Source organism: Leptonychotes weddellii, chromosome 1 (assembly GCF_054177405.1).
Source record: "Leptonychotes weddellii isolate Sample4059 chromosome 1, ASM5417740v2, whole genome shotgun sequence".
Lineage (NCBI taxonomy): Eukaryota > Metazoa > Chordata > Mammalia > Carnivora > Phocidae > Leptonychotes > Leptonychotes weddellii.
Genome location: NC_138369.1, coordinates 10,573,387 through 10,595,229, shown reverse-complemented (window position 1 = coordinate 10,595,229; position 21,843 = coordinate 10,573,387). Strand labels below are relative to the sequence as shown.

Sequence of the window (21,843 nt, the reverse complement as noted above, 5' to 3'; positions counted from 1 at the left end):
CCACTCTCCCCGGGCCAGAGCTCAGAGGTCGGCTGCTGGCAGCCGAGGAGCAGAGAAAGGAGCACAAGACCCCCCTCCCTGGGGGAGAGGGCCGGTGTCCCAGAGGGGTGTGGGTGTGGGTGGGGGTGTGGGTGGGGCACGCCAGGCTGGAGTCCCGGGGATGAGGGGGCTGCGCTCGAGGGATGGTCACTGAGGCCAGGAAGTGGGGGTAGGGGGTGGATATCCCATGGGTGGGTGGGGTGGGGGGGTGATGGCCGGGGGAGCCCTGGGGCTCTGGAGCCACGGGTGGGCGCGGCGGGCGCCAGGGGCGGGGGGCGTACCTCTCACAGACTCGCACGGTCCAGGCGGCGATGATCCAGGAGGAGATGCTGAAGACGAGCAGCACGGTGCCCGGGCAGATGGTCATGAGCGTCTTCATGACGAAGCGTGTGTTGAAGGTGATCTTGTTGAGGGCGCCGATGCTGCGGCTGGAAGCGTCTGTGAATATCTTGCTGTGCAGCAGCATCACGCGGCCCAGCAGGTAGAGGCGCAGGAACATGGGCACGGACAGCAGCACGTCCACGTCGGCCTCGGCCGCCGACGGCGCGTACGTGAAGGCCAGCCGCGCGGTCCACGTGAAGCGGTAGTGGCCGGGCACCGGGTGGATGGCGCACACGGCGAGCTCCAGAGAGATGAGGAAGACGCGCTCGCACGTCATGGCGATGCGCCAGTCGTCTGCCCCGTTGTCCACCATGAACAGCTGCGGAGGGCGGGCGGTGGTGGGGCTCGCACTCGAGCGCGCGCCCCCGCGACGAGACCCCAGCCCGAGGCCGCCCCCCCGCCCCGCCCCCGCGTGGCTTTTACAAGAAACATGGCCTTGGATGCGAAACTCCCTAGCTCGCGGGGTTAGCCACAATTCCAGTTAAATGGGGGACGGGCGCTCCCGAAAAAGGAAAACAGAGTCACCAATGACCCAGCCAGCTCACTCCTAGGTATATAACGCAAGAGAGATGAAAACAGGCATTGGAACAAATCCCTGTAGGCGAACAATTGTGGAAAGTGGGAACAACCCAGGTGTCCGTCTATGGATGAATGGAAAACCAAAACGGGGTCCTTCCATACAATGGAACATTATTCAGCCCTCCGGGGGCGCCTGGATGGCTCAGTTGGTTAAGTGTACGACTCTTGATTTCGGTTCAGGTCATGACCTCGGGTGGTGAGATCGAGCCCTGCACCAGGCTCTGTCCTGGATGTGGGGTCTGCTTGAGAGTCTTTCTCTTCCTCTCCCCCCACTCTCTCTCTCAAATAAATAAAATCTTTTTTAAAAAGGGGGGGAGGGGTGCCTGGGTGGCTCAGATGGTTAAGCGTCTGCCTTCAGCTCAGGGCATGATCCCAGAGTCCTGGGATCCAGCCCCACATCAAGATCCCTGTTCAGCAGGAGTCTGCTTCTCCCTTTGACCCTCTCCCCTCTTGTGCTTTCTCTCAAATGAATGAATGAAATCTTTAAAAAAAAAAAGGGGGGCGGGGATGAGCTCTGATACTTGCTACAACGTGGAAGAACCTCATAAACATGCTGAATCGAAGAAGGCAGTCACAAAAGGTCACCACCCAGAGCCAAGGGGGCAACGCGGCCACCCCAGTGGGCTCAGAAGCTGGAGCACTGAGCCCAAGAGGATTATTCTTGAGCAAATCTGATGGAATTTGCCTTGCTAGCTCTTTGACATGCTCAGCACCTGGCACCTTTTCTTCTTTCGGATTTCTCTTTAGGAATGGGAATGTCTCGCCTATTCCTGTCCCAACCCTGTATTTTGGGAGACAATGACTTGTCTGGCTCTCGGCTGGAGAGGAAGTGAGCCTTAGTCTTACCCGTAACTGATACTTAACGGAGTCTTGCGACCTGGAGCTGGTGCTGGGATGGAGTAAGACTCTGTGGGCTGTTGGGATGCAGTAAATGCACTTTGCTTGGGAGGAGGACAGGAACTTGGGGGATGGGCTGGTGGGTGGAGTGTTCTAGACTGTCCCTCAAAATTCATAAGTGGAAGCCCTAACTCCCATTTTGACTGTATTTGGAGAGAGAGCCTTTAAAGAATTAAAGTTAAATGGGGTCATCAAGGAGGGGCCCTGATCCTACAGGACTGGTGTCCTCTTAAGAGGGCCACAGATGTGCACACACAGAGAGAGTGGAGAGGACACAGGGAGAAGGCGGCTGCCTACAAGCCTAGGAGAGGGGCCTCAGCAGAAAGCAACCCTGCCAGCACCTGACCTTGGACTTCTAGCCCCAGAACTGTGAGAATATGTTTCTGTTGTTTAAGCCCCTTGGCTGTGGGGCTTTGTTATGGCAGCCCAAGCACACTCACACAGTGCTTCATTTTTTGTTTTTGTTTTAAAGATTTTATTTATTTATTTATTTATTTATTTGAGAGAGAGCGCGTGCATGTGCACACCCATGAGCAGGGGGTGGGGCAGAGGGGGATGGAGGGGGAAAGAATCTCAAGCAGACTCGGTGCTGAGCTGAGCATGGAGTCCAACTTGGGCTTGATCTCACAACCCTGAGATCATGACCTGAGCCAAAACCAAGAGTCAGATGCTTAACCGACTGAGCCAGGTGCCCCAGGGCTTCATTTTTTTTTTTTTAATGGTTGAATCCTACTCCATTGTATGGACATTCGACATTTTACTTATCCATCCACCAGCTGATTTGGATCGTGTCCGCTGTGTCCGCCGTTCGTTCGGTTATTGTGAATAGGGCTGCTATGTACACACGAGTACAAGTTCCGTGTGGATGTAGGTTTTCATTTCTCTTGGATGTGGTGGAATCACTGGGTCGTATGGTACCTCCATGTTTCACTGTATGAGGAACTGACCGTTGCCCCCAGCTGCTGTACCTTAAGAACTGCTTCCTTCCAGCTCACGTATCACTGTCCCCTCCCCTGCCCCCAGCCACGTCCAGGGCCCTTCCTTCGTGCCAGACCCTGGGTGTCCCCAGGGATGTCTACGGGTGGTGCAACCCAGGCAGGATTTTCCTACACCCGTCTCCCGCCAGACCATGGCTCCTTGAGGTCAGAGGTCAGAGGCCAGAGGCCAGACTCTGGAGCCAGACCTGATAGCCTTTGGCATCCCCAGGCCCTGGTACCAGCTGCAGGTGACCTCTGCCTGCTGTGGGCACAGGTGCCCAACATGCCCTGCCTGAGCTGGGCTCTCTGGGGCCCACCGAGGTTTCAATTAACTCCTGAAGTAGGAGAACAAACTCTCTGACATGTAATAAACCTTTCAAATGCAGGGTCTGATCGAATAGGAACAGAAGCCTGGTGTTATAAACACTGGTTTCCAAGGCTGCCAAACCTCAGAAGACCCCAGCTCATCTCCAGCTCCCTCACTGTTCTTCTTCTTCTTTTTTTTTTTCCAAATAATCAATGAAAAGTAAAACATAGGCATTCCAAAGAAATTTGGAGTGATCTAAAGGGTGTGTCTTCACAGAGGTCTTTTTTCCTTTTTTCTAGAAAGACGCTATTGGTCCTTTTATGTTTTAGGGGGCTAGGGTCCCAGGTGGCTGGCGTGGAGGGGGGTCTCTGGGGCATGGGGAGGGGAGCTGCCCGGGCCAGCTGGGCACTGACCTGGATCTCCCGGGCATGGTAGAGGACGACCAGGCCCAGCAGGATGACCGTAGAGAGGCTGATGAGGCATTTGAGTGCAAATGAGTACAGGGACTCCTGGGCAGAGAGAGAGAGCAGAGGGCTGGAGGACAAGGATGTTGGGGGGTGGGCGGCCCTCCTGACCCCCCACCTGGGCTGTCCACTCAGGAAGCCATGCTCCTGTCCTTACTCCTTAGGCCTGGGGTGATGGCAAGGCTGGCCTATACTTTGCAGCGTATAAGGCCTGGCCTCCTAAAGGCCTACCATGTGGCAATTTATGAGGCCTGGCCTCGTGTAGGCACAGGAATTCACAGTTTATACGGCCTCATCCACCTTCACTGTTTCATAGTTTACAGGATGATATGCCCTCATCTCTCTCTGTCCTCACACGTCCTTGGGTGGCATGAGGGGACACATAGCCAGGCTCATAACCCAGCCCAACCACTCTCAGAAGGAGAGGCTCTTTCCAGGCTCTGCCGCCCAGGCCTTCTTTGGTGCTCTCCTGTCCCAGGCCTGGCCTGGGGGACAGCCCCCCTCCCCCACCTTAAGCCAGGGTGTGACCTCTTGGTGCAAGGGCAGAAGGAGTGGGCTGGAGCCTAACTCCCCCATGTGCAGCTTGCCTGCTACCCCCAGGAGGTGGGCGCAGTGGGAGGCCCAGTTTCCCATCACCGGCCTCTAGGGCCCCCCACCCCCAGCATCCTCCACCTGCTTCTCCTGCGGCCAATGTGGTCCCTAATCCCATGCGCAAGGGGTGGTGGGGGAGCCAGGTGGGCCTAGAGGGGCCCCCCTGGGGTGCCGTGGGGAAGGGCCGTGCCTACCTTGGTGTAGACCCCCCAGGACAGCTCCGTCTCGGTCACCATCACAACGATGCCGAACATGCCGAAGATGAGGGCGTAGTCGCTGAGGCGTTTCCGTTTCTCAAAGAGTGCCCGCCGGTGGCCCAGGCGGTGGCCGACGTTCGGGGTCTTCCCTGAGTCCCTCCTCCTGCCTGCCTCATCCTCTTCATCGTCTTCCTCATCTTCCTGGTCCTGGTGCTGCCCCCGGGGACTGCCAGGTGAGGGCTGGGCTGGCTCGCCCTTGGCCACCACCACCTGGAGGCTCGGGCCATGTGGGGGCTGGGGGGCGTGGCCGGCCTCGGGCTCTGAAGGGTCTCTGCCCAGGGCACCCGGCCCACTGCCCAGCGGCCGCCCCCCGCAGCCATTATGGCTGTGGACGTGGCTGTGGCTGTTCATGGCTATGTGGGTGCCGGGCTTGGGCTCGCTGTAGGCCGCCCGGGGCCCAGCATGGCTCAGAGACTGGGCTCCTGCACTGACCTGAGGGCATAAGGGACACAGTCATGGCAGGGCCTGGCCAACTGACCAGAGGGCCATGAACCATTGCCACCACCCCAGAACACTGTGAGGCTCAGAAAGCCATGAACTCAGAGTGGCTGACACGCAGCTTGGCCATCCCGAGTCAGCCTACGTTCCTCCCCTGCTTGAAAAGCCTCCCAAGGCTCCTGAGTGCCGTTGCATAAAAACCAAAGTCCTCACTGGGGCCAAGAGGTCCTCTGTGGTCTGGCTCCTACCCACCTCAGCCTTCTCCCTCTCCCCAGAGTCATTCCCTTCCAGCCACATAAGCATCCCCATCACCAGATCTGGACAAGCCTGGTCCTGCCTGGGGCCTTTGCACCTGCTGTGCCCTCTGCTTAGAACACCCTCATACCGAAACTTTGCCCACTGATGTTCTGTCTCCGGGTACCTAGAACAATGCCCAGCACACAGCTGACACTCAGTAAATACTTCTGAATGTCTGGAGATGGAATTTGCCAGCAGGTTTGCCGGGGAGGGCCAAAGGCTGTGTAAGTGTGTGGTCAGGAGGTGGTTCCAATCCAGGCTTGACTCCTCCTGACCTTCAGGCTCTTGGACAAGTTAATCTCACCCTACTGAGCCTCCAGTTCCTGCCCTAGAGCTGTCCAAAAGCCTGAACACACATCAGTGTGGGGATATTAGGACCATGGCTGTGGCTATGAGACCACATAGAGACCCCCGCTCCCTCCTGCCTGGGTGGAAGGAGGTCTGTGATCTCCAAAGAGATTCCATGACCAGTGTGGCAACCTAGTATTCAGCTCTAAGATCCCAGAATTGATTCTATAGGGTCTTAGGAGATGTGCTCAGCCCAGCCCTGTGACCTTAGGCCAGCCTCAGTTTCCCCACCAGGCTACCAAGGAGCAGACTGATCACCCCGATATCCTTGAATTCTGCCCTTGCATAGGGCAGTGTCCTCTGGCATCATGTTCGAGAGCCAGGACGCTGATGACAGTAACACATATATGATGAGGCTGCCTGGAGTCTCGCCTCCGGGGTCACAACTTGCTAGACCCTCCCCTGCACTCCCACCCCACCATCTCCCCCTCCCACAAGCTGATGTTTAGTGAACATCTACTACGTGCCAGGCTCTGGCCTTCCCACAAATTTTCTCCTCCATCCTCACAATGCCCCCAAGAAGGGGGTCCAGTTTTATAGCTAGGGAAACTGAGGCACTGTGCTATTAAGGGGCCATCTCCTTATAGGGCAGATTCTAGACTGGGCCGCCTTGTGAGATTCCCCCAACAAGTGCTGTCCCCTTTGAAAAGGCCAGGCTGGCATGCGCTGTGGGCCCCTACGTACCAGGCCCAGGAGAGAGAGCTGTGTGTACACACAGGATGCTTCCCCAGCCTGGAAACCACAGTCTGTGGGGGACAGATATGGAAAATGTCACACCAGGACAGGCCAAGACGAGCCATGCTACCAGGCAGGGCACGGGCCACCTTGGCCAGGGATCCACCGCATGCACCACGGGACCTCCTGAGCCCCTTGTCTGGCCTCTCCCCAGACAGCATCTGTCCCACCCACGACATTTCCCAGATGCTGGTTCCAGCACAGAGTAGGAGCACAAGAAACATTCCTTCCACAGCAGTGACCTCATGAGCATCAGAACGTGCCCCTTGCCTCGCCACTCCCAGCCATTACATCAGCCAAGCCGTGGCCACCTGCGGCCTGAGGCTTCTGCTGATGACGCCTGGTGCGCACAGGTTGAACGCCTTGTGGTTTACACAGGCTGGTCTCCTGCAGGCCCAGTACTTCAGTTTATAAGGCTGACCTTGGCCCTGATCTCTCACTCCACCTTCACGAACACTCAGGTGCCACTCTCCTCCTGGGCTAGGGCCCCTGCTTGCCACGCAGAGGGCCATCAGCTGCTAGGTGGGGCTGAGAGCTTGTCACAGGGACACACGCAGCAACCCCAGACCCTGTTCTCATCCAGGAGATGAGGAAACCCCAGGCACCACTCCTACCATCTCTCCTGAGAGTGCAGAAGGTCCTCACTCGGGGCTCAGGGGCACAGGCAGGAGAGGCAAGTGGCCTGGCAGACAGAGCCTGGAGGGGGTGGGGGTGCTGCAAACGACCTTCCGAAACGCACTGATGAAGATGCAATTTGGGGATGTGACTCAGCCGCCCGACGCACAGGCCAAATTCAGCCGTGTGTCCGCCATGCTCCTCCTTGCCTGGCGGCCTGGTCCTAAGGTGCCCTGGGCAGGGAGGGGTTGGGGGGATGGGTACAGGTGGCCTCTGGGAGGGAGGGAGGCGGGGGCTTCCCGGGGCTCATGATGTTAATGTATACCTAGCGCTTATTGTGGGCTTTATTGAGCTCTTTATCAGAATTATCACACTTAATCCCCATTGCCACTCAGTGAGGCAGATGGCAATCCTGCTCCCATTTCACAGATGGGAGACAAGGCTCAGAGAGGTTTAGCACCTTGCCCAAGGTCAAAAAGCCAGGAAGGGCAAGAACTAAGTTGGTGCCATCTGGGGGGCAGTGGGTGGCAGGATCTGCCAACTTCCCTCTTGACAAGCCACCATCTGGAAAGGGAGGCAGCCGGTCCTGCCCTTGAAGGACCACAGAGCTCGAGACACAGGCATGGTGGGTGCCTGACCCTTTCCGTGATCTCAGAGGACACAGAAGGACAGAGTGGCCTGCCTGAGATTCCATAAAAGGTGGCAACTTCTGCGGTCTGGGTGGGACCAGAGGGCCCAGGGGACAAGAGACCCCACACCTTCCCAGGTCTGCCTTCCCCTCCCCCACTGCAACTGGGCCTCAAGCTGGGGTCCCTGGGCCCCTCAGAAATTCCCAAAGAACCAGGAGCCCCTCTGAAACTCTGGCCAAGGTTTAGATGTCTACGGAAGGGTGTGTTTTTCTGGGTGAAGGCTGTGGGTTTGCCAATGAGTTCTAAAAGGTTCGAAACACGCTGTTGAGCTGCATCTGGTTTTGAGGGTCCCTGGAATCGCCAAAACCACCTAACATGTCTGGGGCATGAGACCTCTGTTCACTGAAGGCTGGGATGGGAGGATGAGCTGAGCCCCCGCTTTCACACCATCCCAAGAGATGCTCTGGGAATCTTGTGAGCCACACAGGGCAGGGGGCCCCCACGTGGACTCCTGAGGAGTCGGAGGAGGTAGGCAGGTGGCAGGGAACAGGGCAGCTGGCTCCTCCAAGGCTTCCCACCCAACAGAAATATAAACTGGCCAGACCCCAAAGGTCCTCGAGTGAGTCCTTTCACAAATGACGAGTTGGTGCAGTGGCGGCCTGGGAGGGACCCTGGGCGTCCTAGCCGGGATGAAGTCACTGCCCTCTCCTCAGCTGCCTCTTCAGTAAAGGGAAGACTCTGTGCCCCCCCGCAGCAGGTCAGCGGCCAGGATGGAAGTGAGATCTCACGCGGAAAATGCTCTTCGCGCGGTCGCGGGTACGCTTCTGGCGGCGCTGTTGCCCAGTGCCGCACTCCGTCCTTCAGAGCTGGGCAAGAAGGTGCCCCCTGCCTGTCAGTCTCCAAGGCAGAGCCCCTTTGGGGCGAAATGCCCACCCCACCACTTCTAGGAACCGTGGCCAGAGCATCACATGGCGGAATCTTCCAGGATGTGTGGGTAAGCTGTGGGGCGTGTGTCCCTGTGGAGGGTGGGTAAGGACCCCAAGACACCCCACCCACCAGCACTCTTCTGGCCCTAGCTCTGAAGGGTGGACAGGATCCACTTGCCCTCCCAGCCCTGAGCTGCCCGGAAGTGGGTACAGTAAGGCACGGACTGCCCAATTCCCTTGGGTGCACCCCCGCCCCCATCACCACCAGTCAAGAACCTGCCAGCAGTCAGCAGGGTGCAATTAGCCTGCCCGGCTCTCCCCATGGCTGCCTCCAACAGCACCCTCCGCTCTGACCCATCTCCATCAGCATCTCCCATTTGGCCCCCAGCCTCCAGCACTCACATCTGCAGCCCTGCCCTCCAGGACAGCCAAGGCAGTGCCCTGTCTGGGGTACCCCAACCTCTGTCCAGGGACAGCTGGGAGACCCGGCTCCCTGGCCCTGCAGGGGCGACCCTGACGGCAGAATCTAGGTAGCCGTGGTGAGGGTCTCCTCCCTCCTATTCCCAAGTCAGTCCCAGGTCACTGCCTTCACCCCAAGAGCTCTCCCCACCGGATCTATGGAGTTTGGAGACTCACTGCTCTACCCCCGCCAAAGTGAACCCAGTACCTTCCCCCTCCGGAATGGGGGGTCCGTGAATCTCCACTCACTCAGGCAGTGCACATACATACATTCCCTCCTCTCTGTGTCCCTTGGGTGCCAGACCCTACGGAGACCTCTGTCCTGGCCCCTGTCCTGAACCGCGTCCCCCTTCGGGACGTGCCTCCCTCCTTGGGCGCTCCCGTCCGTCCCACCCCGTACCTGCAGGGCTCGGCTCCCACGGGCAGAAGAGGCTGGAGGGGAGAGGGTCCCGCGCGGCCGCAGACCCTCGCGTGGGGGCCGGGGCCGCAGACGGGGCGGGCAGCAGACGGCGGACGCGCGGCCCGGAGGCGGCCGGGCCGGGGGCGGCGGCGGGTGCATCCCCCGCCGCCCTGTCCACGGGCCCGGCCGGGGGCGAGCGCCCGCCCGGGCCGGGAGAGGAGGGGGCGGTGCGACGCGGGCGAAGCCGCCGATTGGTCGAGCCCGGGTTGGCACCGCCCCCGGCGACCCCGCAAGCCCCGCCTACATTTAAAGATCCCACATTCCCGGGAGCCCCCTTAAGCCCCCAGCGCTCAGCTGGTCCTCAAACTCGCTCTCTGGCTGGACGCAATGGAGGGGACCTGACTTAGCGAAGCGACAACTCCCGCCCCCGACAGCTCTCGGTAACTCCTAGCCACCCCCTTTCCAAAATCGAGTCCCCAAACTCCAACCATCCCTCAACCCCTCAAATACACGCATTTGCTGAGGGGTAACTTTGCAAAGCGACTGGACACCTCCCTCCTGAAATGACCTCCTCAGAAGTCCTGCTTGCAGTCTATTGCTGAGTGCAGGGTGCCTAGGACCCTGACGTGGGGGCTTCTAGGAGTTGAGGGGGTGCCTACTAGGGCCATGGGTTCAAGGCCATCTTCTGTGAGACTTAGCCCCTCCTCCCACTTCTAACCCTTACCAACAATACCAGGATGGCAGGCCAGCGGAAGCCTGCTTGGGAGGTGTCCAAAACCATGCTCCTTTCTCCTGGCACAGAGGGTGTCCTTGGGCGACTCATTCATTCAACTTAATAATGGCTGGAAGGGGCCTTGGGGATGGGGGGGGGAAGGGGGGGGCGCGGGTGGAACGGGGAGGGGGAGCTTTTCCTTCTCCTCCCCCAGGCTGCCAAACTATCTAGGCCTTACCCTGTCCCCGCCTGGCTGGGGTGACTGAGTCCAGCTCTGACCCCCCCATCTCTCTCCCAGTCCCCCACTGTTTTCTTCCCAGCTTGGAGCTTGGGACAGGGTCAGGAACATCTGACTGCTCGTCACTGCCTGTAGGCAGCTGATCTGTTTCCTCTGTGGTGTCCGGAAAAGAGCTAGACTGAATGAGGATGAGTGGATGGCTGCCTGGGCAGGGGGTGGTCTCATGGGCCAGTGATGAGGCTCAGCAGGACCAGGTGATGGCCTGGGGTCGGTGGACAAGACTTCTGTATCTCATCCCAGCCTGTTGGGGACACCTGAAGAAGGCCTGACTGTGGTGGCCGTGGAGGCCTGGGCACCACAGGGGTGTCAGGATGGGGGACCCAAAATGGATGCATCCTCAGCCATGCTCAAGGAGCAGCCTTCTGTAATCCCCATCCACCCATCCACTCACCAGCCCCCCCCCCCCGCCAGGCCTGCCTGAGCTGCTGGGGGCTCTTTCTAAAGCACGGTCGTGCTGGAACCACCCACACCTCCCTCGGGACCTGGCACACATCCTTGTACTGCATTCAGTGCCCCAGCCCCTGCCAACCTGAGCCTGCCCCTGTGCGGATCTCTGCCCCACAAGGAGCACTCACACCGTGCCCACGGGCTGACTCCAACCTGTGTAGGCTTCTGTGGAGTGCCCGCAACATTGGATGCTTTTTGAATTCAAGTCCAACATGTAAACGTCCAGATATTCACAAAAGCATGGGCCACAGACCCTGGAGGCTCCTCTAGGCCCTTCCATCCTGAGCAGGCCCTGCAGGCTCTGTACCCATCTTCTCTCTTTGGAAAGATCCCTCTTTCCCCTTTGGGCTCATCTGCCCTAAGGGATCAGGGACCCCCTTCAAGGGGCTAAACTTAGGATGGTTGACCTAGTGAATGACCACTGTCCACCCAAGTCTGCCCTCCTGCCTAATTCAACCTCACCTCTCGGAGACAAAGTCTGGCCGAGGTGGATAGGGGTCGGGGGACGGACGTGGGGCTGTGGGTGGGCACCACCTGAGATTTCACTGCAGAGAGAGCCTCTTATCAGTCCATGGTTGGCTGGAAGAGACCAGAGGAGCCTACAAATGAACTTGTCAGTTGGGATGCACCCAGGGGGACTCACATTCCCAGGAAATGGCCTAAAGAACAGGCAGGAGATGGGGTGGTGGCTGATCAGGAAGCCCCTCATCCAGGGGCCTGAGGGCTGGGCCACAAGTCTAGGGCAGTGAACAAGGGTCCAGGTGGAAGAGACCTGGGAGAGCCTCACAGGGGCTGAAGGACCCATAGGCTGCCTGAGTAGGGATGGACTGGCCACCTACCCCTACCCCTAGCTGGCATCCACAGAAATATCAGACCCACCTGGGGCCTGACAGATGGCTGCCCAGGAGGTTGGACCCTGAATCCCCCATGAGTATGGAGATGGCAGGGTACGGAATATATTTATCCATTCATTCATTCACTGATGCATTCATTGATTCACTGATTCATTCATTCATTCATTCATTCATTCATTCATTCATTCATTCATTCATTCACAAAGCCACCGAGCCCCTTGCCTGAGTCTGGTGCTGGGGATGCAGAGTCTGTGATACAAAACTGTCCTTCTTGGAGCTGAATTTCTAGAACTCTGGGAACAACACTCTCCAAACAAAAGGACCAGTAAGAATTCTAGATACACAAGTATTAGAAAGCGATCCAGTGAAGTTGAGAAAGATAGGAACAGCTGGGGAGACTTTGGGGTGGTCATGGGAGGCCTCCCAGAAGGGGGAACATTCCAAAGGGGCCAAGGAGCCAGGCCCGGAAGAGCTAGAAGGGGGCACTGGGTGGAGGGCACTGCAAGGATCAAGACGCTGAGGTGGGACCAAGGAGGGCATGTTTGAGGAAGAGAAGAGAGACCAGTGTGGCCAGAGGGAAGGGGCAAAAGGGAAGGACCAAGTCAGAGGCTGGCAGGGGTCCCACCTGCAGAGATGTGTGCACGAGGACTCCGAGCAGGGTGCAAGTCATGGAGGGCTAAGTCCCCTAGGGTTCTGTGAATTGTAGGGGCAGGAAGGGGACCAGGAAGGCCCCAGGAGCTGGGGCAGGCATCTTAGAGGGTTTGTTCCTATCGGCTCTCTGGAACTCAGGGACTTAGAGAAGCGTCACTCATTTTATCAATGTTTATTGAGCACCTCCTGTATGTAAGAGATGAGCCTGAAGTGGAGACAGCATGGTGCAGAAGACACACGGAATCCCCCAAACTCATGTTTTCAGCAGGCAAGATGAGATCTTGAGTCAACAAATAAATACAACTGGCCCCTGCAGATGGTCCATGGGGGAAATGAGGCCAGGGAGTGGTGAGGAGGGGCTTTGCCTGGCAGCCCCTCGGTCCCTGCTCTGGAGGAGGAGGTGGGAGCCTGGGGGTGACAGGCAGGCAGGGAAGCAGCTCTACCATCAGCACAGGATCCCCACAAAGCAGCCAAGGCCTGGGAGCCCTCCCCACCAACACCACCCCCCGCCCCAGGCCTCCAGGGACCTCCCCTGGGGCTGTCCTATCCATGCAGCCGGCAGCAGCTTCCCTGTTCCAGACACCAGCGTCCCCTCCCTTCTCACAGTCAGGCTGGAAGGCTCCAGACTCTTTCTTTCTGGCCACGCCCACATCCAGTGGGACCTCAGGCCTGTCCATCCTTGCCCCTGAATTCACCCCAGGACACCCCTTTGTCCCCATCCCTTGCAGCCCCTGCTTCAGCAAAGGCCCTGGGGACAAAGGCAGGACTGAGCACAGTGTCCTATTGTCTGGCCCTACTCGTCTGAAGAGCCTCCCCCCACAAATCCCAGTCCACCCAGAACCTCAGAATGTGACCTTATTTGGAAACAGGGTCTTTCAGATACTGTTAAATGAAGATGGAGTCATACTTGATTAGGGTGGGCCTTAACCCAGTGACCGGGGGTCCTCCTAAGAAGGCCACGTGAAGACAGATGCGGAGACTAGAGTGATGTGGCCAGAAGCCACGGGACACCTGGAGCCCCCAGGAAGGGGAAAAAACAAAAAGAAGAGCCTGCCCTAGAGCCTCCAGAGGGAACGTGGCCCTGCCCACACGTGGATTTCAGGCTCTGGCCTCCAGGACTGTGAGAGAAGACATTTCTGTTGTTTTAAGGTTGTGGGCCTTTGTTACTGCACCCCCTGGAAAGTCATGCAGTGGTCACAGACAAGGGCCCCTCCCTCGTTGAGCCTCAGGTCCCTTGGCAGGGCAGTGGGGGCCTCCGAGGGCAGTGAGAGGGGCTAGGGAGCTAATCCCCTTCAAATGTGCTAGGTACACAACAAGTGCTCACTGGATGCTCCTAGTTGCAGGACTTGAGCGGTTCAAGTGACTTCCTGGCTTCTCTGGCTCCAGTCCTGTCTCTGCCAGGCACCCCCAGAGGGGTCTTTCCTTGCTAAAATCTCACCGTGTTGCTTCTAATTCTGAGTGCTCAGTGGCTCCCCGGGGCCCTCATGGTGTCCGTACAATTAGACCCTCAGCCCGACTCCAGTTGGACACCAGCAGGGGCCTTCTTGCCCTTCTAGACTTAGCTCAAAGAGCAAGAACACCTCTTCCAGGATGCTTTTCCAGATTTCCCTGAGCATGACAAATCCCTCCCTCCCCATGGTTCCTCAGCATTGGGCGGCAACCTGGCCACACACACTCCCTCCTCCATGCCCACCCAGTTCAGTCCCAGAATCTGCCCATTTCACTCCCTCCCTGACTACGCAGTCCTGGCCCAGCCAACTCTACCCAGTTACCTCCTGGGTTCCCCTCTGGCCTTCTGCCCCTTCGGCTCCTGCCCCAACAGTCCCTGCTCTCCACAGTAGTCATGGAGGCTTTTGAAAATCATAAATCAGACCACCATGTTTCTCCCCTGCTCACACACCCTCCACGGCTCCCCACTGCTCTGCAGTCCACTCCTTTACCTCAGCCCCTACATGCAGACCGCTCTATCTTCCTCTTCCTCCTCTCTCCCCCTCGCTAATTCTGTTCCAGTTATAGCAGCCTCCTCACTGTTCCTCAAACATGTCAAACTCATTTCTGCCTCAGGACCCTTGCATGTGCTGTTCCTGCTGTCTGGTATGCTGTTCTCCCAGCTCCCACCTGGTTGGCCCCTCCTCCTCCGGGTGTGAGCTCATGCTCACCTCCCTGGAGAGGCCCCTCTGCCCCGGTCATTCTCTAACACATCACTGTGTTTTATTTGCCTCCCAGTACGTCTCACAAGGACCGATCTGGGCCTGCTTCAGCCCCTGCTGTGTGGCCAGCGCCCAGCCCAGGGCACGTAGTACCTGCTCAGTGTTTGTTGACTGATTACATGACCATACATATCTAGAACTGTTGCCTCCATTCTCCCCACACCCCCACTGGCAGCTCACTGTTGACCGGGAATGTCAGCCAATGTTTGCGGGCAAAAGAAGGAGCAAAGATGGGCGCCTGGGTGGCTCAGTTGGTTAAGCAACTGCCTTCGGCTCAGGTCATGATCCTGGAGTCCTGGGATCGAGTCCCACGTCAGGCTCCCTGCTCAGCGGGGGGTCTGCTTCTCCCTCTGACCCTCTTCCCTCTTGTGCTCTCTGTCTCTCGTTCTCTCTCTCTCAAATAAATAAATAAAAATCTTTAAAAAAAAAAAGAAGGAGCAAAGATGCTGCTCCCTAAAAGCTGACTCAGGGAGTAAGACCACAGAATCTGGGTGGTGGAGGCTATAGGGTTGGGGGACCTTCCAACCTGGAGCAATGCCCCCCTCCTGGCTGTGTGACACAAAGCAGGTCACCCAGATTCTCTGAGCGGGTTCCCCACCACCAGTGATTGGAGAAAACAGAGAGTCACTCTCTGGGGGCTCTAGAAGGCATAGTTGTTTTCTTGTTATATTTTGTTAGTATGATGTTAAAGGCTGGCACTTTTTTCTTTAAGTCACCAGTTTTTCTACCCAGCTCCTAGGTGACCTCTACTCCCAAACAATACCAGAGTCTGGATTCACTCACCCTGGTGTGCAGGGGTCTCCCTGACGAGCCACCACCAAAGGGCCTGTCCCCTTCGGTCCTGTTGGATTACCAGTTGGCTGGCAGGGGGCTGAGCTGCCTTTCTTCTCCCTTCGACCTGTAAGGACCAGACATGGGGTGTGGGGTAGAGGCAGGGCCCAGGACAGTGGGGTGCAGATAGCCCCCAGACTTCAATAGTCTTTAGAGTAGGGCGCCTGGGTGGCTCAGTTGGTTAAGCGACTGCCTTCGGCTCAGGTCATGATCCTGGAGTCCTGGGATCGAGTCCCACATCGGGCTCCCTGCTCAGCAGGGAGTCTGCTTCTCCCTCTGACACTCTTACCTCTCGTGCTATCTCTCATTCTCTCTCACTCAAAAAAAAAAAAAAAAAGTCTTTAGAGTAGATCTGTCTTCTGACTAGCTGAATTACCTTGTAAGTTTTAAGGAAACTGAAGATCAGTGGTGTTGTCTGTCCAGTGGGGCCTTGTTTCCAGGCTCAGGCCCCTCGACGAGCCCCTGCTGATACCTCTAACCCATACGAGGCACCCTCCCTGGAAGCCCCACTTCCTTCCACAGGACACTGCACACTAAAGGCTTTATCTGCCTTTCCCCATGCTGTTCCCTGTCCTGCCCCCAGGTCTACCCCCTCCCCAATTCATTCACCACAGGGAGATCTAGGTGGGTGAAGCTGGGACAGGCTGGTGTGAGGATGAAGGAGGTAGGGATCCCTGACTTGACCAGCTGCATTCTTGGCCACCCCCAAATCTTCACCCGGTCTGTAGCTGCCCTGGGGTCTGTAATGCCCTCAAGGAATTCACTCTGTACTGGGCTATTGCCAAAGCCCCTCCGTACCCAGGCCCCACCCTGGAGGAGGGGGCCAAAGAGGACACAGAGCAGCCCCATGGCTGAGAGGAGTGAGGGAGCTCAACCCCAGAATGGGACTGACGGGGAAGCACAGTCTGAAGTGGACGTCCCAGTTGCCCTTCCTCTTGCTGGGGGTCTGGAGAGGGGCCAGTGGACCTCTGGACAGCTCAGGGGGACCTTGGGTCTGACTCTGGCCCTGGGAGAACAGGGCGATTGTCCAAGGTCACCCAGTGGGTCGGTGTGTCAGAGTGGAGATTACTCTATCAGCTCTGGAAGTACCCCTTGCCCTCCCTCCCCATCTCCCCCTCATCAGCGGGACTTCTTTTGAGCTCTAGGGCAGCCTGAGGAGGCTGGGGAAGAGGGTCTAGGAGGGACAAGAGACCTGAGAACCTGGAGGGAGCCAGGTGAGGGGCTTATCCACTCGTCCTGTCTGGGCCTCCAGCAGGGTGGAGTGACTTGAAGAGAGTATGGACACCCCCCACCCCCCGCCCCAGTTCCAGACAGGGCCCTCAAGCCCCACCCTGACGGTTAAACGCAGGGAGCAGAGGACCCTAGAGCTGACACCACCAGCTGAGTTCTGGGGTTAGTGAGTCCGCCACAAACACAGCTCTGCCTCTGCCCAGCTGGGTGACCTTGGGTAAGTGCTAGCCCTCTCTGGCCTCAGCCCCTTTCCCAGTCAATGGGGTGGGGGCGGGGGAGGGCGGAGCTTAGGGGAGAGAGCACAGCAAGAGCTCCCACGCACAGTAGGCTGGCAGGTGTGGGGAGGGGGGGGTTCCCTTCCACTCTGCAGTGGGCCAGCCAGGGGAATCCCCACCACACTCAGTGGGAGGTGGAAAGGACTGAGGGGCAGGGAGCAATCGAGCTGGTCCTCCCCCCCCATTACCCCTCCCCCGTGCAAGCGCCGGAGGGTCCCCTTGTCTCCACCTTCACCTCTGTGGGAGGACGTCTCCGCATTTCAAATTCCCGGAGCGGTAGCCCCCTCCTCATAAGGGTATGCAGTGGGCGTCTGGAGTGACTCCGGGCTTGGAGTTGGGCGGGGGGTGGGGGATGGAAGGGGTTTCCCTCCCTCCCGCATCTCCCCCTTTCAATTCCCGAAGTCGGGGCAAACCCTGACCAAAACGCCCACCAAGGAGAAGGGGAGCGCCGCTCGGACCTCCGCCCTGTAAACCGCCCCCCGCCCCAATGCCCCACTACTGCCTACTCACCGGCCAGAGACGGCCGCCGCCGCCGGAGCCCCAGCGCCTGGCCCGAGCGCGAAGACAAGTGCACGGCCGGGCAAGGGCGTGTGAGCCGGGAGGGTGTGCGCGCGCCGCCGCAGAGCTGACCCCCTCCCCGCCGACCTGGGCCCCGCCCCGCCTCCCGGGGAGGGGCGCCTACCCGGAGGAGCGCGAGAGGCGGACTGCGGCGGCCACCGGGCGACCCCCTCTCCCACAACGCTTCTCCAGAAAGGGTGGGGAGGGAATCCCCCTCCCCGCGGGGGTGTAACAGCCAATCCCAAAGAACGCTCAAAAAGCTGGGAGGACCCTTTGCCGCTCCTGGCCCACGACGTTCATGTTACAGATGGGGAAACTGAGACCCAGAGATGGGGAGCCCCTGGCCAGGGCCCAGCGCCCCAGCAGCATAGAAATGCGGCTGCCCGCCTCTCTCTGGGGGTCGCTCTCCGGCGTCCGGGGAAGGAATGGAGCCAGGGCCAGAAAGGAAGGCAATTAAGCCCCCAACCTTGAGCGGGCTGTGGGGCCTGGGAGGTCCAGGGGGAACCCGGAGGCTTCAGGGAGCTGGTGACGTTGCTGGGGCTAGAAGGTCCCAGTGAGGGAGGGGTACCCCGGGTGGCCACAAAACAAACCACAGAAAACTTCTCTAATATCACTGTTGGGCTGTGACGTCCCCCCTCTCCCCGCACGATTCAGGGACCCCGCTGAACGTGAACAGCAGGGGCCTGGGCAGCGAGATTGTGAAGGTCACTGCCAAATTATAAGAATGCGGCTCACGGGGTTTGGGTCACTGGGTGATGGCGGAGGGGGCGCTGCTCAGGGCTCAGCCCCTCCTGCGACCTTGGCCCTGCTCCGGCCCCTCTCTGAGCCGATTTCTTCCTTGCGACTGGACAGCATCCACTTCTGGGGTCCCTCCAGCTCTCAGAAGTCTTTGGGGTTGCCGGCTGTATTTTGCTGCCGTCCTCCAGCTCCCCCCCAGGAGGAGTGGTGCCCTCCCAGACCACCGAGCTCTCCCTCGTAGCCCCCTGCCTCCCGCAGCCCCACCCGCCCAGTTTCGGAACCCCCACCCACCTTCTGCCTTGGCCTGGGTTGAGGGGGTTTCCTCTGGGAGCAAGGAGGCTTCCACGAGCCTCCATCCTTTTTTTTGTTGTTGTTGTTTTTTCCCCCTCTTTTCTTCCATTCATTCTAAAAATAGCCCTCCCTCTCCATTCCCCCCCCCCCCCCCCCCCCCCCCCCCCCGCCGCCCGGAGCGTCTCCGGAAAGGTAATGCATTCCAAGGGTGGGGTCCCCGAGGCCGGGATTCCGCCGCGCGGGCGGGGCTGGAGGATGCGAACGGCAGGGAATGGGGTGGGGGGCTATTGGGAGCGCATCCCCCTCCTTCCCATTGTGTGTGAGATGCTCTCAGAAGGAGCCGCCAGCGTGACCGTGACCGTGTGTGGAGGGAAAGAGAACAAAGGGGCAGGGGACCTCTAGGGTATGCATTGTGGAGGCAGAGAGAGGGAGGGCTAGGGGAACCGCGGGTACTGGACCTAAGAGGGGTCTCACCCAGTACCTCTGCGGGGATGACTCTCCACCTGTGTGTGTGGGGGGGGAGTTGAGGTCCCTACCTTGGTCGGACACGGGGAGGGAGAGTAAAGAGCTAGCAGTTACAGGGCAGCTTCATGGAGGGAGGGGGAGTCCCCCTCCCTTGAACCCAGACAACTGCCCTGCAGTGCCCCCAGAACGCCCCAGCCAGTCCTGCTGCTGCTCTTGTCCACTGTCTCCCCAGTCCCTTCTCCATGATGCAGCTACAGAATTCCGTCCTCAGCTTTGTGACTGATCATGTCCCTGTCCACATAACCAGCACCCTCCTCCTTGAACCTAGAGGACCTGATTCTCCCCCTCCAAGTCCTGAGTGGTCGGGCTCCCATTGCCTTTTGTCCCAGCACTAGGGCTATTTCCCTAGACCACCCCCCACACTGGGCCACACTCAGCCTCTGTCTTAATCTGTCCAGCGTCAGGGCCTTTACATCCGCTTTTCCTTCTGCCAGGATCACCCTTCCCTCACCCCCTATTGTCTTTCAGAGCCTGGTCTGAGGTCACCTCCTGCTCTGGGCACATCCCTCTAGTTTACGATCTTCAATTCCTGGTGTGCTCTGTTACTTATTCACCTTCTGCCTGAATGTGCCCCCCACCCCCAGCAACTTAGGCCTGGCTGATGAGAGGAGGGGCCAACTCTGACCCAGCACCACCCCAGGAGCTACCCAGCTCCAAACAGATGGCACCACTGCCCCAACCACCCTGGAAAGCACCCCTAGGACATGGCACAAAAGATCCAGCACCTGCTTCTGCAGGGGTGTCACTTTCCACAGTGAAACTAAAAACACAGGCGTCTAAATGTTGCCTCCCCCGACCCCAGGGATGGCGTAGCCCGTTTCCAGAATAACATACCGCGAGAAAAAGGGCCCACAGGGACCGAGTTCCAGGCCTGTTGAGCAGAAGCCAGTACGGAGGTATGTCTGTTCAGATGGCAAATAGGTATGAAGAACAAAGACGAGAACTGCAGGGAGGGGGAGGCACTGGGGGCAGCCCTGGGCATGGGGAGGGGAGTGACCTTTCCTTTGTTATTAGCTTTTCCATCATGTTTTCTTATACTTTTTTTTTTTTGAAACCAAAAGGGAGGATAAAAGGAAAATCGCTTTGTTGGAGGGTACAAAAGCTCAGAGAGGGGATGTGCCCCCATGGGACAGAAAACGCAGCTGTGTTGAGAAATCAAACACTGGCCCCCCAATACTTGCCTCCATAAATTTACCCTGAAATGTTTGAGCACCTACTATAAATTTATATGCCCAGAGATTGAGGGTGAGTTCAGAGGGGGTGGGGATTCCTGGGGTCCTGAGAGTACAGAGCCCTGGGGGTTCTGGGAAAAGGTGATGGCTGGATGAGCAAGAACATGTGGCCTCAGCAGGGCCAGGCCCAGAGCCAAGGGTTTGGAGGGCTTGTGGGGGTTGAGGGAGAGAGAAAGCCCTTGAAGATGGGTTGAGTGCCTTTTCTTTGCACATTTCACTGCCAGGCCAGGACTTGACCTCAGGCTGGTGTTCAAGACCAGAAAGGTGGGAGATAGCATGGGAAGTGGGGGGGACCCAGCATGCAGGGATATGGGGAACCAGGGAAGGAAGAGACAAAGGCATCATCGGAGAGGTTTCAGAAAGCCTCAGAGCACAGGCGGGGGGTGGGGTAGTAAGGGGGTGCCAAATCAAGATTAGGTCTGCCAAATAAAATACAGGGCACGGAATGGGACATACTTGTAAAAATAAAAATTACTCGTTGTTTATCTGAAGTCAGGTTTAGCTGGGCAACCTGTAGTTTTCTTTTCTAAATCTGGAAACCCTAGGCCCAGATCTCCTGGCCAAGCAAAACTGGGGTTTGCTGGGGGGAAGAGGAGGAGGGGCCCTATGGGTGTCCGTCCTCTCCCCTCCCATCCCCCCTCCCGTCCCACGTGTTCCCTTCCTAAGCTTTTCTTTGTCCCCCACACGTTGTCCACGTCCCTTAACTGTTCAAGTTTCCCCCCTCCCCTCCTCTCTCTTCCTTTGTTGTCCCCCTCCTTCCACACACTCCCTCATTACCCCATCCCCCGACTCGTCCTCCTCATGCACCCCTCTCCCCATCTTCCCCAGCGCTTCGCCTTTCCCCCACCTTCTCTGGTACCCACCCCTCCTCCACGTCCCTTCACCATCCTCCCCTCCTCCAAAGCCCCTGTCTCCGCGATAACCTCCTCCCGGGACACCCACCCTCTCCTCTCCTCCGAGAACCGCCCTCCTCCCCACCGCCGGTCCTGGGGGCGCACGAGGGGGAACCCCGGCCACCGGCGCCGAGCTCCACGCAGGCGCAGAACCGCCCGGCTTCCCTGAGGCCGCCGTCCCCCTCGCTGCGGCCCGCGCACCCCGTTGCCAAGGCGACGGCGAAGGCCGGAGCGGGAACCTCCGGAAGACCCCGCTCTCTCTCCCTCCTCCGCCACCTCCTCAGCAAACCCCACTCTGGTTTGAGCCGGTTTCCCCACCCCGCCCCCAGTGCGCACTGCGGCGCGTGAGGATTCCCTTGCCCACAGGGCGGGGGTCGGGCAGGGATCGACGCATGCGCACCGGGCGAGGCTTTCCCTCCCCGCCTAGCGCTCGACGGGAAAGCCCTAGCGCGTGAAGCGAGCACCCCCGCGCAGGCGCAGTGTGCGCCCGGCGTCCCCACGGCCCCGCTCGGTCGTCCCGGCAACGCGCGCGGGGAGGGCTGGGAGAACACGGAACTCCCGTCTCACGCCCCCTCCCGCGCACTGCAGCGGAGCCGGGGATTCCCTGCTGCCCGCGCGCAAGCGCGGGCCTGGGATTCCGCGGGGGCGGGGCCGGAGAAAGAAGGGGCTTTTCCGTGGAAAGGGAACAAAGGTTATTACCATAGTTCAGTCAGAAGGCGGTCCTCTCAGCTCCTGTCCTGAGTTTTACCTCCTCTCTGG

The 21,843-nt window shown here is 58.7% G+C and overlaps 1 protein-coding gene across 4 annotated transcripts in view; it reads right to left on the bottom strand.

Moving 5' to 3' along the window:
• KCNN1 (potassium calcium-activated channel subfamily N member 1) overlaps positions 1–17,444 on the bottom strand; it is a 32,256-nt gene extending 14,812 nt beyond the window's left edge. Inside the window, exons 1-5 of one of the 4 annotated variants that reach the window (XM_081815457.1) lie at positions 17,358–17,444; positions 15,295–15,409; positions 4,430–4,924; positions 3,594–3,689; positions 321–739 (exon numbers count right to left, since the gene is read on the bottom strand). In XM_081815457.1, coding sequence (XP_081671583.1) covers positions 321–739; positions 3,594–3,689; positions 4,430–4,843 — 929 coding nt within the window. In that variant the 5' untranslated portion in view covers positions 4,844–4,924; positions 15,295–15,409; positions 17,358–17,444. Of the gene's footprint in view, positions 1–320; positions 740–3,593; positions 3,690–4,429; positions 4,925–6,259; positions 6,322–9,339; positions 9,556–15,294; positions 15,410–17,357 lie in introns of those variants that run through there. The other 3 variants (XR_014143989.1, XM_081815460.1, XM_081815466.1) reach the window with 3 other exon arrangements.
• Positions 17,445–21,843: the final 4,399 nt, after the last annotated feature.